General features: G+C 41.4%; 1 protein-coding gene across 1 annotated transcript; it reads left to right on the top strand.

The window, feature by feature from the left end:
* The first annotated feature begins 164 nt into the window (after positions 1–164).
* On the top strand, positions 165–19,621 carry rab15 (RAB15, member RAS oncogene family). Its single transcript, XM_030406024.1, has 7 exons — positions 165–554; positions 12,126–12,186; positions 13,412–13,472; positions 14,928–15,005; positions 15,610–15,699; positions 17,014–17,079; positions 17,745–19,621. Exons 1-7 carry the CDS (start codon positions 431–433, stop codon positions 17,907–17,909), a joined length of 645 nt encoding a protein of 214 aa, XP_030261884.1. The 5' UTR covers positions 165–430; the 3' UTR covers positions 17,910–19,621.
* Positions 19,622–19,753: the final 132 nt, after the last annotated feature.

The following is a 19,753-nucleotide window of genomic DNA, read 5'->3' on the forward strand; positions in this document are numbered from 1 at the left end:
AAATCACAGAAAAAGAAAGAATAAGATTGGAAATAGCAGTCATTTTATCATAAAGACAAACAAACAAACAAACAAACCCATCAAATCGTCTCTGCAGCACAGAAATCGAGATGCCCTCAAATGCCTGCTGCTTTTATTTTGCTAAGCGACGCCGGAAGTCTCCGTTCCCCACCGAGTCCTACTTGACCATGGTCCACCGCACCCACTGGAAGCTGGAGGCTGCCCGGGAAGCTGGAGCATCCCTGTTTTGTTAACCATCACCGACCCAGCGCCAGTGAACAAACAAACAAAAAAAAGGGGGAGCAGAGCCTCAGCCTGATGTTGAGCGTCTGAGCAGACATGGGATGCTGGTGGGGAGAGGTTGCTCATCCATCGCAGAAGAGTTAGCTGCCCGGTGCTTTTTCTTTAATTCAACACCACATCCAACACCATGGCCAAGCAGTACGATGTGCTCTTCCGACTCCTGCTTCTCGGAGATTCTGGGGTTGGGAAAACATGTTTATTGTGCAGATTCACGGACAACGAATTCCACCCGTCTCACATCTCCACCATCGGTAAGACTCTCTGCACGGACACCGGGAGTTATTTTAATGCGCTCATTAGCACTCCCATTCATTTGCATGGTCGTTAAGCCTTGTTCTGTTGATGCAATTTGCGCATTACCCTCTCTTTGTAGATATTGAATTGTCTATAGAATAGAAATTCCACACATGAGATTTGATGAGACATTTCAGAGGGCTGTGTTTTGATGTATTTGGAGTGGTGCATTCAAGTGGAATAAAGAGACTGTGGGATCAACGTGATTGTATTGGTTAGGGGAAGCCCTGAGGGGGAAGATCCAACACTTGGCAGCCATGCAGATGAGTTTACCAACTATGAGCACTTGGCACTGGCTGTGCAACCAAGTGCCATAAAAACAATATCAAAGACTTTATTTAAAAAATATCTTTAATATGTGGTTGTGTTACCCATCAAACTGGGCTCTTGGGACTCAGAGGTGCCACAGTGATCATTATGGCCGCAGCTAACGACTATTTTTTATTGTCGATTATTTTCTCAGTTTGTTGATGAGTTGTTTGGTGTGTAAAATGTCAGAATATGGTGAAAAATGTCGATCGGTGTACAAAGAAACCACAATTACTTCCTAAAATGTCCACAACCACCAAAGATTTTCACTTCCCTGTCACGGAGGAGTAAAGAAACCTGAAAACATTTAAGAAAAAACTATAGCTATAAAATAACTGATTTTTTGATTATTAACATAGTTGGTGAGTTATTTTATCTCATTGATTAACAGGTACTATTTTAAAGTAGTTTAAAGCGTTCTATTGCTCCAGATGAAGCTGCGTGTAATCTGATAAATTTTCTTTCAGTGATGTCACTCAGTGGCTGGGTTGCATTGTGGGTACTGTAGGCACCAGGTTCTGATAACACTGTTGGATTCACTACGGACATGTTTCAAAACAAATGATTAGGATCAACACAGCATATCACCTTTTTTCTTCCACACATTCTTCTTCCTTTTCCAAACCCGGCGCCTGCATTACCCACAATGCAACGTAGCCACTGAGTGACATCACTGGAGGATATTCATCAGATTATATGCGGCTTCCTCTGGAGCCACAACAAGCTTTACATTACTTTTTTCTTTCTTTCTTTTTTCTTTCGTATGTGCAGTAGTATTCCCCAAGACCTGTATGTACACTTCAGTGTGTATAATTGGTGGAGTTACCCTTTAATCAGTGCTGCCCATTAAAAAAGCAGACCCAAATCATGTAAAACAGATGTCCCTTGCCTTCTGTTTGTTCAATATTTTTTTAGAAAAATCCCACATCCGGTCTCAGCTCCTTCCTGCTGAGTAATAATGGCTCGATGATTGTCAGAAAATGTCACTTAAATTGGCTTTAATTGTTCCAGTTTAACTTAAAACTGGAGCAAAAACATTTCATGGCAGCAGAATTCTCCTTCGATCACAGCTGACTGAATAATGTTGAGTTTCGGGCTTTTGGCTGAGCGTAAAACGGAGCTCGGGATCCGAATTTTTGTGGGATTTTTTGTCGTTATACAGACCAATTAAATTTCCAGTTAACATAATTACTTCCTACCTCGGTTCCTGAATTTGCAACATCCCTGAAGATGACGAAAGTCTCTTTCCTCATAGTTTATACAGGCTGTGCAGTATATCTATCACCCATGGTTAGAATTCAGAGCGCAAAGGCATGACAGGCGCATTACCGGGCTTCACTTGAGGTGAGGGAAATAAGGATGTACAGTGAGCAGCGCTGCAGTTGTGTCTCTTATCTCTTCTTCTGTGGTGACTGGGCTGTCGTTCCTCCCTGTGTGTTTGTGCAGCTAATAGAGATATTTTCCTCCCAGTGAGCTCCTAGTTTTCGAGGCAGCAGCTACTTTCTGACTTCGTTTGCAGTAATTGGCCGTAACCTGGAGAGGATAAAATACGGACATCCCCTGCGGCTGGAGCATAAAGTTGAAATGTTCCTCCTGGTTGTGATGGACTTGTGTTGCTCAAATAAGGTCAAGACAGCGAATCACAACGCTGGCGGTCAGCCTGGGATTTGCAGACAGATGGTGCCCGGAAAAGATCTAACAGAGAGTACAATTGGCCCCATTAATTATTCATTTTAACATAATTAATTAACAATTTGGTGTATTTGCATGGATGCCTTTGTAGTATTTTCAAAGCCTTTGTGATTTTTGAGCCCTCGGAGAACGTCCTGCAAACATTCCACGGCTCAAACTCGAGTTTTAGACTCATGTCTCGGACGTTTTAGTGCTTTTTTTCCCTCATGTTTAGACAAAAAACGACAGAAAGTGAGGGGATAAAAGTAAAACACAGGCCTCGATACACAGGTGCACACAGACAAGGAGAAGGAAAAAGACAAAGACAGGAAGAGGAGAGTAAAACACGACACAAAAGGATATAATCTACCAAATAAAATGGGGGGGAAAAAACATGACATTTGTTGTTTCACCTGCTCCCGCCAGTGATGAAACTGTATGCTCACACACTTACTGAGACCGCAGGATGCTATTTTAAGTCGAGCCCCTATGGCACTCTACAGGAAACTTCCTCCCTGTAGAGTCGTGTTTATGTTGTGAAGCCTTTCTGATGTCTCTGACTAGAAAGGTTCAGCCTGTCTGCATGCAGTGATCTTTGGCCGCCTTTGTCGCAAGTGTTCACAACCACAGCTGGACGCGCGGAGATCGGGCTCTTGTGTCGTTGCAGGCGCTGAAGTCCAGATAATTACACCGGACTGTGTATTTGTTTGGCGGCAGATTGTGTCTCCGAGCCATGCCACATCATTTCAAACTCCCCTTCTCAGGCGAAACAAGCCCAACAAAGTCTTTGGAGAGAAAAAGGAGATCAAGAGTGACCACCACCAGTGCTCTCCTGCCAGGGATCTATAAATAATTTCCCAACCTTCATGGTGACAGAGGGATATAAATTTTCTCCTTCACCGGTAGCTCCATAATTCATCGGTTCCCGCTACAGTCCATCCGCTCAGTTTTTTGCTCTTAATTATCTCTGAAACTGCTGGGACCTCTCCCCCACAGGCAGGTGATTGGATCAACAAAGCTTCTGAAGTTTTTTTCATAAACATTAAAGGATGAAAAGCTGATGATGGTCTTATTTATTACTTTCCTGCAGCTATGCAGACGAACAAACACCCCAAAAAACTCACACTGAGAGTCCCAGAAGAAAATGTGGTGGTGCGTATAGTTGTGTGTACATCACGTGGACGCCCGGACGTTACTCCTACTTGACTGATGATCAACGTATCCCAAAACGGCATGATTATTCTGCTGTAAATGCCTTCACTCTGCACTCCCAGACTGCCGCCACAGAGTTAGAAGGACGACATTGTCTAAAGTATCACAGTGAGGTGTAGGATCTAGACTGGTTTGATTACCAGGAAACTCTGTTGAAGTCCGACGCATTAATGTATCTCGGGTCATAATGTCCGTTGAAAATAATTCCCTCTGAGCACAATTTCAAACGTATTATAGGATAAAAATTAGATTTCCACAAATCCCTCTATTTAAAAAATTGAGCTTATCAAATACGGCGGCTTGGTCGGTGGCTTTAAGCTTCAAACTACGGCGCTTTAGCATCAGTTTTGCATATAAAGGGCTCTGTGGTCAAGTTAGGCACAAAAACTACTAGTTCACACTCAAATAGTTCACATATTGGATAACTATTATAATCATATGTATTTTATTGTGACTTTATGACTTTTGGACTGTTAGTTGTGATTGTGACAGTATACAGGGCACTTTTAGAGCCGCGAAAAACAGTAACAGGACAAAAATACACAGAAGTTAAATGGACAGGGTTGGCCAATGTTCCCAGAGATGTTATTTTTTTTTTTCTTCTATTCCTGCGCTTCATTTATATGGTAAAACGTGTTCACAGGATACATGACAAACAACAGATACGTATTTGAACCTTGTGGTTTTGTACATGGTTTCTGCAATCCTCAGGAAAATCAAGGCTCGTCTGGATTCGTATTCACACAATCGGAGAGTTTCCAACATGAAAGAAAGAGAATCCGAGCCGCGGAGCGACACCTGCATTCAAATACTAGCCACTAGTTTTTGGCTTCAGTTTGATCCACCACGACTTTTTGACGGTGATGTTTGTCACAGAGTTTTCAATAACAATAAATCGCACCCCTAGCCATTGGATCAACAGAGGATATGACTTAATCCCCTTGTTACAGCTAAGACTTTTAGTCCGCCGTAAAATGTCAGTAAAACCAACAGTCCAAAAAAGACAAAAAAGTGAGCAGCCGGAATTCTGATCTCACCTGAAGGACCAATAACCCCCTCACTCATTTTTATTTTAACAGTTCTCTCTGTTCCCCATAAGACTGCCAGAAAGAGCACATTTCTCTGGCAAAGAGCAGCTGTAGAGATGATTTAGTAATGGTATTCGGTCACACTGCTGAGTTTAATCTTCCTCACTGTTACCTCATCACTGGCCTCCTCGGAGCACCTGGCTGTCACAATGCCTATGAAGTACGAGCCCGGCCCACCATGAATCACAGCTCAACAAGCAGTTGTCGTCGCGGTGGTGACCCCGATGGTGGTGTGGTCAAGGCCTGGTCAAACACTCTGCCCGCTGCTGCTTGACGAGCAAATCGGTCTAAAGGTCCGGGCATGGGCCGGAGCTACCAATGATGGTTATCATCTCGTAAAGAGGTTATCAAAGACATCCAGGGTGTTGTCACAGCTTTATCTCAGGCATATGCTGCATTTCTCTGGCACAGCTCTACTGCAATTTCTTGATACTTGTTTGCCATAATTTACACCAATACCAATATATCTGTGATGAGCTTACATTAGCATACACACTTGGCAAAAAGGCTCAAAATGGGGTTTCATGTTTCATGTCATACAATACACAGAATTGACTCATGGTAAAATGCCTTAATTATGCTTTGTCAATGCATAATAGGTTAATGTTTGGAATATTACAGTAAGCTGCTGTAAATTTGAATTCAAGCTGCACTCTGTAAAAAAACAACTGTAAAAAGAAAAAGTTAAAATAGGAAATAGGAAAATAATAGGAAAAACTGTAATTAGGGTACAGCAACATACAGTCATTTAGCAAAAAAAATATTGTAGGTACAACAAGTTACACATGCTAACATGCTAACAGGTCTACCACATGACAACAGGCTAACAATAGTCCTATAAGTGGTCCAACAAACGACACAGGCTTACATGCTAACATGCCAACAGCACAGATGGGTAAACATGAAAACACAGTACTCTGCTGTAATATTATTGTAAATGTACTGTAAATCTCTCTATAAAAGCAAGGAATCTCTGTCTGTCTGTCTGTCTGTGTGTGTGTGTGTTTGTCAAATATCTCTGCGGATCAGGATCAGACTGACCTGAGACTTACAACATGGCTGCTGCGTGGTTCAATGGTGTGCGACTTCGCATTTGTTTGGACTGCAATGATACTGTTAATAAATTATTTCATAAATGCTTTACCAATTCGCGAGCATTATCCACCGGAGCCACCACAGTCATGTACGCACCAGAGCCAATCACTGCAGAGCCCACCGCGACCCCCCACCTTAAGAAACAAGCAGATTTATACCTGCAGCGGCGCGAGCTGGACCGGGATTTTGCCGGCGGTTCGGTCCCGTTCTGTTCTGTGCATCTAAACTGACTGTTGTGGATCAATGAGACTAAAAGAGTCCGGACCGAGTCTGTTCGGGTCTGAGGAGATCCGAAGACGCGTGGACAACACAGTGGAATTGGAATCTGTGGATGTTCGTGTGTGTAGCTAGCTGCTAGCCGCTAGCCAACCTACACGGCCCACCTTCCGAGGCGACGGACCGGACCCACCGGCACGTCCAAAACCGGACTTAGGGTAAATAATGTCCGCCACGCTTTTTCGTGAACATTGCCGTCACGTTTGCTTTGTGTCTGGTGCAGAAGGAACGGCAAAAACGGGCTTTTGTCACGAAAGTGTCCAAGCAGCAAGTTTGGTTGTTGAGGAACAGGAAGTTGTGGGAGGGACGGAGGCGGATGATTGACAGGCAACCACGGTAGGTGTACAGACAGCGATATTGAAAGTTGAGAGATTTGTGACATTTAGCGTGTTTGGAGTGTATGGTTAGTGTGTTATGTAGTGTTTGGTGTAGTGTGTTAAGTGTGTAGTGGAGTCGATTTTTTGTTTAATGAGTCAGAACAATGAGGAGAAGCTGAATGTGGAGCAGGCAGTGCAGTTCTTCATTCAGCTGAAAGGAGCTCAGGCAGACCTGAGCATTGCCTGCATTTAAATGTAAATAGTAAATAGTACATATAATTTCGTACATTTTTAAAATGTATGCACATATTTAGCAAACAACAATTTATATTGGCATTATAAGTAATAAAAAATTGTTTTTTAAACATATTTGTGGTTTTCACAGTAGAAAAATCTAACTTTTTCTACTTGGATTTTATGTTTTTTTGTGATTTTAGGTCCATTGTGTTAATACAGTATGTCAAAATGAAAAAATAACTGTACAGTCACACATGTGAGGTTGTGCTGAAAATAATGACACCAAGTAAATAGTTTTTAGGGTGAAATATAATGGCAAAATCAAAAATAGTCAAAAACGGCCAATTATACCCTGGAATATCGGATTTCACAACAAACCTAAATATCCCTGACGTCCCACCTTCAAACACATTCTCATTTGGCCATCCATGAAAATGCTTCTTAACCTCCCACTTTTCTATAGGAACACATATTTCCTACAGGCAATGCACTAGTGTATACAATAACAAAAACAACAGATGCTTATTATGGTGCCATAATGTATACACACTATATTAGATTTTCACCTATATTACTGTTAAATTATGACAGTGTAATACTGTAAATTTACTGCAGTTATTAGCCAGTCATTTGCTGTAAAAAAACGTTTTACAGTCTAGGTCAATAGACATTGTTCTGTATAGATTACTGACAACTTTATAATTGAAAACTGTTTGTCCCCTGGCCAGCTGTGCCCTTAAGACAACAGCTGCTGACAATCGTTTCCTGTCCTGTGCTCGTAATGATAACCATGGATGACAGACCCATTTCCCGGTGAATCTGTGACAGCGCCAGAGCCTCTGTCTGTCCGTCCGTCCATTAGTGAGCCTGTCACCATTACCTACAGCACTGACACATGTCACCTCCTAATCCGTCTTGCAAAGTCGAACACAGTCATCCTGGTAATTAGCCAAGTCAATTTTGGGGTGTGTACCCATTTGTTTTTACATGGCTTTCACACTGCTGATTGTAAAACACTGCCATGTTCAATTAACTGCTGCCTCTGCTTGCACACTGTGCTTGTTGCCATTGTCACAGCTGACAGCGAGGAGAAGAGGGCGGTTGGTGGAATGGCTTATCATTTATAAGATGTCCTTCATGGTTAAGGATTTCATATTTCTGAGAAATGTACCTCCTGAACTATTCTTAAAACTTGCCACATTCTGGTTTAAAACATGAAGTTGGATTTTCGTCACATTTATGTTGAAACAAATGTGTTGATGTCCCACAGACACAATTCAAAGTGTAATGCCATATTTCCAACAGGATAGTCCACTCAGTATCCAATAAGTTGTGGTTACACCTGAACTAACCATAAAAAAACAATGGCTAAAGTGAAATATCAAACAACAAGGTGCCTCAGGAATGAGTCCTGAAACTACATGAGAATTCAGAGGCTGATGGGAATATTAACCATGACACAGAACACAGCTTGTTGATTGATCATTTTATAGTAGTTGTAGATTAAGTGAGCATACATACTTGTTAATTGCATTTATCTGATAACTGGTGTTCATCTTTGAAGATTATCATAAACTTGTGTTTGTTACAGAGCTTATTTTTGGCAATTTTCCAAAATCCAATTAAGAAACCAGGGCGGTACTAACTTCTGGGTTAGCTTACAGAAAACACATCATCCCCGCAGCACTCTACAGGAACGGTCTGTCGTTCGAGCTCACTGGATTTCAGTTGACATTTTAAGACGAGGATGTGCGGATGCAGACCTGTCTGAACTGATTCCAGATAGTGGCACCATAATACTAAAGGCCTTATAATACAACATTTTTGGCAGCTGTTGGCTGTGTAGTCGTTATAATTACGTATTTTCACGTCATGTTATGTATCATTAGTTTTATGACAAACTGAGACTTTCTCAAGTTGGAAAATTATCTTTGAAATTGACAAACATCACATGTGTGATTCATGTCACAGTTCAGAGAGGATCAAAACATTTTATTTGTTTCCCAGTACCATATTAAGTTTTTCCGAAAGAGGGTCCCATGAGGGAAACGGGCTGGGAATTGATTTTCACTCTCTATCGAGGTGTTTGGGAAGAAAAAATGCGGATAATCAATTTAGTTGTAATTTCAACACCAAACTTGCATTTAAGACATTGGAAACTCATTGTTTGTGCTGCGGCTTTGCACTGCAGGAGTGCACCTGATTCCATAAACACAAAGTCATTTTGCGCCGCTGTTATAAAAACAATGCAATCAGATTGGTGACTACACACTGTATTGTTTAACAGCAGGAAGCAGACAGCGTGGGCTGAATCATCCCCCTTTTGTGTGTGAGTGTAACTCAGAATGTTCTAATGAGTGAGAGACTTTCTGTTTATTTCTGTGTATCCTGGTTTAACTCGCCCGTGCAGTCGTCCTGATCTGTTCTCAAGTCAACAGACTGGGTCCACCCCCTCGCTGTAGACGCCCACAGTGCAGCTGGAGAATCCATTAGTCTGTGTCTGCATTTCATATTCAAATCATTGCTGTTTGCTCGGATGACTTCTGACTGGAGCTTAATGCAGCCCTAATACAGCTGGACGATGATGCCGGAGGACGGCCTCTTTTTTATTATCTCCTCTCTGTTCTCCAGCCTCGGGCCAGGAGAGCCACTGATTGTTGTGCTGACCTTTCACTTAGTCTTGCTCTGAATGCTCCCTACTCAAAGGCCGCTTCATGACTCAAATGAGGCCTCACACTGTCCTGACAGTGAGCGCCGGCCCCAGCGGAGTCTTCACTTTTTTTTTACTCCAGCTTGTTTTCAGCAGACACACAGTCCGGCTATAGTACGTCTGTCAGCTGTTCCCTTATGTCGGTCTCCTGGAGTACAAACGTTGCAGAAATGCAGCCATGAAACCGACGAGCAGCAGTTTCTTCCCGTACTGCGAAATCGATCAGCCTCAGTAGCTCTTTCTTTGAGTGTGATGCCGACTGTGACACGCCGGTGTCGGGTGTCAGGTTAATTGGAATGAACTGTTAATTGATTTCTCAGGGATTAATGTGGTCTGCAGAAGCCTTGGGGTTTGTTTTTTATTGACTGGAATGCATTAGTCTGAGGAGAGGCCGTCATGGAGACAAGAGACAGGATAATAAGTATATAATGGAGAGTTGATGGTTAAACTGGTACACTTATAAGTTACAAGGACAGCTAGGTCACGTTTTCAGTGTCGCTGGATTATGATACAATGGGGGGAAAAAACAGTGACCCTACTCTTCTAAAAGAACCCCTTTATTCCTAACACCAAGTCCCTCCCATGCCACAGACAGAGCAGTGTTACTTACAATAGTTTTCCATCATCTTTGGTGCCACTTTGTTCTACCTGCTCATTAAAATGTCACCTACAAAGCAAAACTGAAGACTTAAAAGTGGTGCTGTTGGTTAAAAACCACATTTAACTTCATCACTTTCTACATACATAGAAAGAGGCTGTCTAAACCCATACCAAAGCTTTCTCATGCGGCGCTATCTTAAAGCTAAAGGTGCAATATGTCAAAATTTATGTTGAAAAAAATTCAAAAAACAACGAACATTATATCATATATATCCCCTGCAGTTAGCATGCTAACCAGCTAGCCCATAATGGTCTGGTCCAAAGCTCCTGTGTAGCGGTGTAAGCGCCAACCCTCTGGACTGCTCGCTGCATGGCTAATCGAGCTAACTTGTTAATGGAGGCACCTGGCTGTGATGGTCATATGTTGTCCCCTGTTTGTTATGAATATGGATTCTACAGGTGGCCAAGTCAATTGCACCTTTAAAGGAAAAGTTCACCCAAAAATAAAAATGTCTGTCATTATCAATGACACCTCAATGCCGGAGAATGCAGAATTCTCCTAAAAAACTGAAGTACATTGGGGTAATAAATTAATTTTTAAAAATGGCGCTAAATATAGCTTGTCTGGCAAAATCAAAGTCTCCAGAAGCTTGAAAAGACAGGGGTGCAAATAACATCCTTTTAAATCAAATTGGGATCTTTGGGCTTCTGGAGTTGTAAATTACTGTATGGATGTCTATATAGATCAATTTCATGTTTATTTTTCTGTTTAATTCCCGACTTACTTCAGTTATTTAGGAGAATGATGCAACACTGTTTAGCTGTGAAGCTCCAGAAATGACTTGTGGACTACAAAACTTGACTTTCCACCAACACGGGGGTGAATAGATGGTGAACTTATCCGTTAAACCTAACCCTATTATCCTTTAAAATGTATGATTCTTTTTCTGCCCTGACAAATTTCATTTCCGATAAGGTAATCAAAGCATGTTTCAATTTGTGTTGTAAAATACGTAAACTAAATTATGAGCAGTTTCTCTTCTCAAGTGCGTACACACACTCTGGCGTGCAAACAATGGGCACAGGGCGAAAGTCTGGCCCTAACTTTGATTTTTCTGTCTATGAAGAATATCACAGTCAGTCATCAGAAATAGATCAGAGATCACTGAAGCATGAGTGACCCCTCCCTCCCCTACCCTCCCCATCCCAGCTCTGCTTTTTTTCCTCCCATCATTTTGTCTCTAGCAGGTAATATCACGTCCAACCCCTCTCTTACTTTATTTGAAGAATATCAGCTTCTGCCATCAAAACAGCAGACTTAGCGTCCCATGGGCTCGACTGAACAGACGGCAGAAATCGTTTGTTCCTCGGTCTGTCAAAGTGCTATAACTGAGTTTGGGTTTTAAGTAGGGCTTGGCATTCCCGAATGTCAAAGGCAGTGATTAAAAATGGTGCACTGCAGCCACTTTTTCATAGTGTCTAAGGTAATATATGCTGTATTTCTTTTGCTGTTTGATCAAGTATTGCCTTTTGTTGTTTGTTTGAAAAATGAATGGGACGCAAGGCAGATTTATGAAGAACGGTCTGATGTTTGAGTGAAAACAAATCAGTTCCTCTGTGATGTTATGCAGTGCCCTTCTCCCTCCTTTCACCTCCCACGTGATCGATGCAGAGAACTGAACCAAACGAGGTCTCAGCTCTCCGGATCATTAGCCCAATCTTCTAACAGGCTGATTATACGGGGATGATGTGGCTCTGGTTGCGTTAACACCCCGCTATGATGTTACAAAGCTGCAGCAGTGGATACTGCTGAACCTGGCTCCATAAGAGACACACTGGGTTAATTGATTTAAGCCTTTCCATTGGGTGGAAAGTGCAAACGCTGTTCTGAGAATATTCCGAGCATTTAGCCTGAGCACGGCGCTCACAGGTTAGGAGGAATATCAAATACGTTTAGCGCTCCTCTCTGAATGTTATATTGGATTTTCTAACCTCGTCTCTTCTCTCTTGCAGGAGTCGACTTCAAAATGAAGACACTAGTAATAGATGGTATCAAAGTACGGATACAGATATGGTAAGAAATTGGCAAATGGGATCATGTCGGGAGGCCTCGTTCACAAGATTAAAAACAATGTTATTAGATATGACACAGCAGTAGCTCTGATAGAAGAGATATTATTCATTTGTAAATATGACGTGAAAATCTTAGCTAATAATTGTATAATTTATCATCATCATCAGGGCGATGGCTACTACTGAGATCATGTCATCTGCATGTTTTCTGGGCATTGTGAAGTTGAAGGGAAATTTGAGGTTCTACAATGACAAACGTACATGCATTGATAGTATTTTATAAACTGATTCCAGTCATTTTAAACTGAATGTGTTGACAGTCTTGGTCCCATCACAGAAATGGAATTAATGTTAGCTTTGTAGTTTTTGTAGTTATTAGTTGAGTTTTACATTAGTTTGTGGACTACTGTTCTGAAGTCTCGAGTTTGGCATTACGTCATCTTTTTTGGAACCAGAAGTGACCATACTTGAGGTAATTATCCTCATTGACGGTTGCCTTCCCTGCTTTATCGTCTATTTCACTCTAAATGGGACCATCATTTACCAACGCAACATCATGCTGCGTTGAAGAAGACTTGAATCTACAGACTGAGACCATAAAATCATTAGGAACTGTTTAGCAAGGTGATAAATCAAGTGAAAAGTAGGGTCATTTTCTCATAAACGTACATACAATCTGACCACTTTTCACAACCAGTGGAGTTTTCCCTTGCTGGACATTAGAAAATAATCTGACAAATTGTTATAGTTTTACCATTTATCAACAATGGGAAGAATGAAAAAATATGGAGGGACATCTGACCATCTCACAGCTAAACAACAAATCTCATGACCCGTTAGCTAACATAAGCATTCAACCACTTCCCAGCTAACGTTACCATATAAATCCCCCAATGTAAATGTGTCCAAAATGTGCGTTGATATCTTATAGAATTGATTTAGGCCTTTTCTATTGTTTTGCGCTATCATCTGGTAATGCTAACTAGGGTGTGGTTGGATGCTAATGTTAGCCAAGTGGTTGTCAAATATGTATCCGTCGCCTTCTCAGTTAAAAAAGGGGTGAAGTAATAACCGTTTCTCAGACTAGTCAGGTGAATAAGACTTGCATCCTGGAACGCATTTGATCTTTGAGCTTATTTTAATGGTGGGTGTTTATTAGTGAGATAGAGACTCGTGATCCTATCTGTGTATATTCATGTTCATATCCTTTGTCATGTCCTTCACAGGGACACTGCAGGCCAAGAAAGATACCAGACCATCACTAAGCAGTACTACAGACGAGCACAGGTACTGAAGTCACCTCCATTGACTCTGCTGCTGCCGCTGCAAGTGATTTTCCACACATTAGTGTAATGCTATTACCACAGAGGGCATAACAAATTCAAATCAAATTTATTTCTGAAATTGAATTTGTTACGGCTACAAAAAATAATTCACGCCTCGCACTTGACACCACTTCAGGTACTTCTGTGAACTGTTTAAGTGCTTTTAAAGGGAACTTTCATGGAGCAAACTAGCTTGCTTTAAAGCGTTAATGTTTCACTGTGAAGAGAGCGGTGTTGTAAAAAGTACCCAGAAGTCATACTTGAGTAAAGTAAAGCTATCATATGAAAATATTCCTTACTAAGTACTTTAGTGAAAGCCTTGAAATATTTGATATTTAACCTACTTAAGTGTCAAAAGTGTTAACATGTATGTATATGTATACTGTATGGAGGACTGATCTTAAATAAATAAATAAATAAATAAAATGCCATTAAATGCACCTAAAATTATAATGAAAATAATTGTAGGCATTAATTAATCTGTAAAATGTGATATGAATTGGTATTTCTGTTTGAATCACCTCTGTATTTATTAACCTCTGTCTTCATTCCCCTGTTTATTTACATTCCCATTTAATCTTTGATTTTGCATATTTATTTACTCATTTTCAGACCTTTTCAAATGGTATTTATTCCTGTGTTTATTTCAGTATTATTATCCCTATAATAAACACACATAAATAAATGCAGAAATAAATCAATTCAAAAATTTAATACATGAAATAATTTTCAGTTGTAAAAACAAAAGGACAGTCAATTAAAATTATTAAATGAATGGATAAATACAATAAAAAATCAAACCAAAAATATCAATTCATGTCACATATTACATTATTCTTTTTTGGTGCATTTCATGGCACATTTACTTACTTTACTTCCATGTTTGTCTTAAGTGCCTCAGAATGATACTTTAGTGTACTATGTAAATGTTCTTACTTGTTACACTCCATCACTGAAGAAGAGTGGTGCACTGTGTCTCATATTAAAAAGACCATATGTCCCTTTCTTCTCCAAAAGGATGATGTCTCCATGGCAACACACAAACACCACCACCCTGACATTGCTGTGTGTGGATTTTGCCTTTGCTAAAGAGGTTAAACTGGCTCAAATTGAATTGTCCATTTACCAGAAACTGGCACTGAAATTGAAATAGGAAGAAAAGTGGCCTGTTTCTGCTCTGCGCTTACACAACAGAGTAAATCTCTTCTCAAGCTAGCTGCTCACAATGCAAACTGAACTGTTGGTGGAGGCGTCTGTCTTCCTAAGCGATGGTCTGGTTTGTTTACAGGAATCATAATAATGTTTCTAAATGTATTAATTTGAAATGCTGCTTGAGAAACAGAGCACATTTTCAAACACGATCCTGAAGTGATTTGAAAATTCGTTCTGTTTCTTGTTCTTCGACGTCTCTCTTCAGGGAATCTTCCTGGTGTATGACATCACGAGTGAGCGATCCTTCCAGCACATCATGAAGTGGGCCAGTGACGTGGACGAGGTGAGTCACACACACACACACAGGGATTATAATGGATTCAGGATCAACAGGCGTTATGCTCGGCATTGTACGGAGCAAAAAACTGACAGAACTGCCTCCTGTGCCGAGCCCCCAGGTCGACAGAAAGAAAGATGTCTGACACGCTGTGATAAAAACCAAATGCTCCGGCCCGACGCCGCCTGGCTGCGTTTTATCATGTTCCATCTTCATTGTCAAGTACCTGCCATCATATTTAAACAAATGTGTGCTCATAAATACTGGAAGAAGAACATTTTCTCCTCTTGCAGTCTTCATGAAGCAGTCTCGTCCGCGCTGCTTCCCCCTGTCATTTCCCAGATGATTTTATTCTATTAATTTAGTCATCATGGACCTAATTTCCTCCATGGGTCTGTCTGGATATACACTCTGTCGATCTCGGCACGCTTCCCACTAACTTTTAATCTAGGCCTCATTTCCTGAGCGCTGTCGCTGCTGTGTTTTCTCCCCGTCTGCGCTCTCTTGACATTTGAAATCACTCTCCTTTTAATGTTGTTTATTATTCCTCCTCCTTATCTGCCAACGTCGCCTTGCTCTCCTCTGTGTTCGCATGACAAACGCCCTGCAGTACGCTCCCGACAAGGTCCAGAAGATCCTGGTAGGGAACAAGTCAGATGAGGTGGACAAAAGGCAGGTGGCCACGGAACAAGGTGTCAAGGTGGGTCTGTTTCACGATGGATCTTTTTGACCTGAAGGATTTTTTCATTGCTCTGGGTTGAAGAATAATGTCCTGTGTAATGTAAAACACGTTGATATCGTAACCCGTGACTATTCAGCAGTCACTACACATTGTTAGTTGGTTGGTTTGTCAGCAGGATTACACAAAAACTACTGAGCGTATTTACACAAAACTTGGATAGAGGGTGGCTCTCGGCCCAGAGTAGACCCCATTAAGTTTTGGGTGCGGACCCATGAAATTTTCCTTCTCTGTCTTTAACATCACAAGGTGTTTTTCAACATTACTTCTCAGGAAACAAGGCACAGAACACATCTTAAACATAACATGAAAATCTGTTCACCTTTTTTGGACATATTTAAGTGACAGTTCAGGTCTTTTCATAAGGGATTGTATGAGGTACTTATCCAACAAAGTGCCGGCAGGAACCAGAGCATTGAACTGCTGTAAATTGATAGCCACCCCAAAAAGTATTCATCTTTTTAAGTGTGCTCTATGTTTTTGAACATTTTGAATATTTTTAGTACTTTGGGTAGCTGTCAAACAGCCTATTCCTTTGGCACCACATTCCGCTTGTGCGTAAGAATACGGATGTGGTACGGTCGAGGGAAGCCGAACTATCCCTTTAACTTGATTGATTTTTGTAATTACATGCCTGTTCTGGATTTGAAGTTGGGAAAGGGGCAACAAAAGACCGGTAGATTTGTGGAGGGCTCAGAAAAAACACGTGTTTGGAGCATCCCACAGGTTACCAGCTAACAGGTGATAGCATCATGATTGGGTGTGATACAGTGTTCGCAAGCAAGCATGGGGCGAGGTTCACCACATGATTGTATTAAGGATATTACCACATCGGCTCAGGAACATGTAGTTGTAAAAAAACATGAAGTTTGCATTCTGATTTATTACATTTTTTCCCAGCTTCACAGCTTTTTTTTTGGGAATTGAGGTTATAAGCTTATTTCCAGAAATGCTGAACTATTAAGCTTGTAATCACTGAATTCATTCACCATGCTCAGAAAAACTTCATATTCCTTCTCGATTTGGGTTCTGCCACAAACTTTGCCTCCAAAACATTTCAGTCGGGCATTTGTGTCTAGACCGTAAACAAGCTCTAAAGGCAGTGACTCACCAAGCCGACCTCAGACAAATCCTGACTAATGCCTCTCCTCCCGCTGCCTCACATTTTCCATTAAAAGCTGCACTCCATCGTTCGGCTGCCTCTGATGCCACGCTGCACCTGCGTGAGAGGAGAAAGCCTTGTCTAAAATGTTTCACTGTCTACCTGTCTTCCAGCTGGCCAAGGCTTACGGAATGGACTTCTTCGAGACAAGTGCCTTCACCAACCATAACATAACAGAGGTGAGCTGATCTGGAAGGAGCATGTGCAGTAACAGTAACACGATTACAGCTATGCGAGCAGACGTGATTGCATAACGAGAGGAAATGACTCCATATGTGACAATGTATCTTGTCTTGTTTCATCTTGTTGGTGCGGTCATGGACTCAGACCTGAGTTTCAGCAGAGCACATAAAGACAATTATCAAGTCCGGCCCACAATACCCTTTAAAAATATATATAGGATTAAGGGATATACTGTATGTCTCAGCAGGACAGGAACAACTTGTCCATGCATTTATCTTCAGTAAACTTGACTACTGTAACGGTGTCTTTACAGGACTCTCTCTATGATGCACCACATATCTGTAACAAACCGCTCCAACTCTCAACCTCTTTTAAATCTAGGCTGAAGACCTTTTTGTTTGCCACTGCCATTCGTTGAAGCAATGTTAAGGCTTTGATCAATATCTTGAACTGCACTGTGACTTTTATCGTCTTGTCTCTTTTAAACCTATTCTATTTTAGCTTGTCTCTCTATTTTTAACTTAGATTTTTCGTTCATCTCGTTACTTGATGTCTTCCGAATTGTCTTTTAATCTTGGTTTATGCCCCTTTAAAGCACTCTGAGTTGCCTCGTGCCTGAATTGTGGTTACACGTATAAACTTGCCTTGTTTTCTCCCCAAGACTTTCACACGATTGGCTGAACAGGTGCTGGCGGCCAACAAAAAGGACCTGGATCTTCTCCGGATGTCCATCAACGACGAGATCAATCTCGCTGCTCTGGAGGAGGAGGAAGGGCTTCTATGTGACGGTGCAGCGGGCGACCAAGGCAAAGGCTGCTGGTGTTGAAGAAATAAGTGACATTAAGTACATTCTGAGTTATTACCACACACTCTGCACTCTCCGGGCAAAATGTGTCTCCTTTTGTCGGCAGGCAGCAGTTTTTGAAACCAGTCACGTCCCTCTGTTTTGAACAGCTTCAAGGACGACGGTAGGAATATTTTGCCACGGAGCGACGAGTGTGTGGTGAAATAACCGGCTGAAGGTCCAGATGTCAAGGTTGATCCCAGTGGGACTGAATGTTCATTGTCTAAACCACTAATTTCAGCTCAGTTCGGTGTGTTTGATCTAACCAAATGCGGTCCCCCGTCCACCACCAATTCGACGATGACATACAGCCCAAGAGGCTGAATACAAAACATCAGGGAGGGCTGGAAATTCAGATTTTATCACCTTTTTCTTACATAATTTGTACAGTGTCCTGGTCTTGAGGGCGATGAGGGACTTGGGATTGTCCACCACTGACTTAAAACTTTTCTCAATGTCGCAATTTTTCCACAATGTTTTCCAAGCGCTGTCACCGATTGGGATCACAGGGTTGGGTGGCTCACGAACCAACAGTGTGATCGCTTACGCTCGGCCTTCATCCTCCTCCTGCAGCCCCCCCGCAGCCTTTTCTGGCATCGAATGCATTACTTGTAGTGTGAGGATGATACCACGAGAGGGTGCTAGATGCATTGCAAAAACAGCACACACATCGAGAGTGTAAAGATATTAGTTCACTGATTTTATTCTGTACTTTATTTTTGGATTTTCTTTCAGTTATATTTGCACTCGCAGTAGCTACCTTTAATGCCATGAAGATGATTTTGAATATATGCAGCCGTTTTGTTGTTTACACATTGTTTTCTGTCGCGCTGATCATTTGCAGTAAACCAGTATCAGTCATTAAACGAGAGATCAGAACGGTGAAATTTCCCTGTAGCAAAACTGAAGATACTTTATCATTTTATAGTCTTTGTTTGTGACAGGAAGAATCCTATGGTACAGACGATCTGCATTGTACATACCAGGTTTTCCAAAGCTTCCTATATTGGTAGAATCACGAGAGAGCCACATTGATTTGCTGTGTTACCGTTAGCGGGCTGTATAAAAAAGTCCACAGTGATATTCTAGAGGTTTTCCCTCCGTTGAAGATAAAAAAAAATAAAAAAACTTATTGGTCATTCTGTCCTTTCTCTCACTGTTTTGTACAGAGTCAAGTGGAGGTGCCATTTCTTTCTTTCTATGGAGTTGACAAATGACAAGCGAGAGTTTTGCATGCGTTCCGCCCCTCCTTCCTTTTCTTTTAATCGCAACTTCAGTGAAGTTAATAATCAACCGACCGTCATTGTCCGAGTACAGCATTTGACCAGAGTTGCCTGTTGGAGAAACAGACTGACCATGATGGGACGAACTTTGGCTACCTTTATTCTTTTTTTTTTTTTTTCAACCTCGTGGAATAAATGCTACTAAAAACCGTTGTGTATATGTGCACTGTGTGTGAAATGGCGGTATGTTGTGCCGAATGATGTTCTGGACCAAGCTCCGGACACACAATGTATCAGTGTTGTTCTCAAGAACTATTTATTTTTTTGTTGTTTTTTTTTTCTCCTTTCTTTTAGACGACTACTTTAACTTGTACTTGTGGAAATATACTACATGCAACATGTAAAATGCAACATGTTATTCTTGGAGAAAAGATGTCAGATGTTTATGAGTAAATACTTGCAGATATATGACTCAGTGCCAGCGTGTCTTCTTGGTCATGATGAGCGCACAGGATCCCCCTTGATACGACACAGAGGTACAAACAGCGCTGTTGTATTGATGAGGAGTGAACATCCAAACATTATCAAAGTCAGTGATGGCAT

The sequence above is a fragment of the Sparus aurata genome, chromosome 22 (genome assembly GCF_900880675.1).
Source record: "Sparus aurata chromosome 22, fSpaAur1.1, whole genome shotgun sequence".
NCBI lineage: Eukaryota > Metazoa > Chordata > Actinopteri > Spariformes > Sparidae > Sparus > Sparus aurata.

What these genes read in the sequence shown, in the direction of transcription:
- rab15 (XM_030406024.1), top strand. Translation starts at nt 431, where the DNA reads ATGGCCAAGCAGTACGATGTGCTCTTCCGACTCCTGCTTCTCGGAGAT. An exon ending in AAAGTACGGATACAGATATG is followed by an intron (nt 12,187 to 13,411) that starts GTAAGAAATTGG and finishes TGTCCTTCACAG; the next exon opens with GGACACTGCAGGCCAAGAAA. An exon ending in CCACGGAACAAGGTGTCAAG is followed by an intron (nt 15,700 to 17,013) that starts GTGGGTCTGTTT and finishes CCTGTCTTCCAG; the next exon opens with CTGGCCAAGGCTTACGGAAT.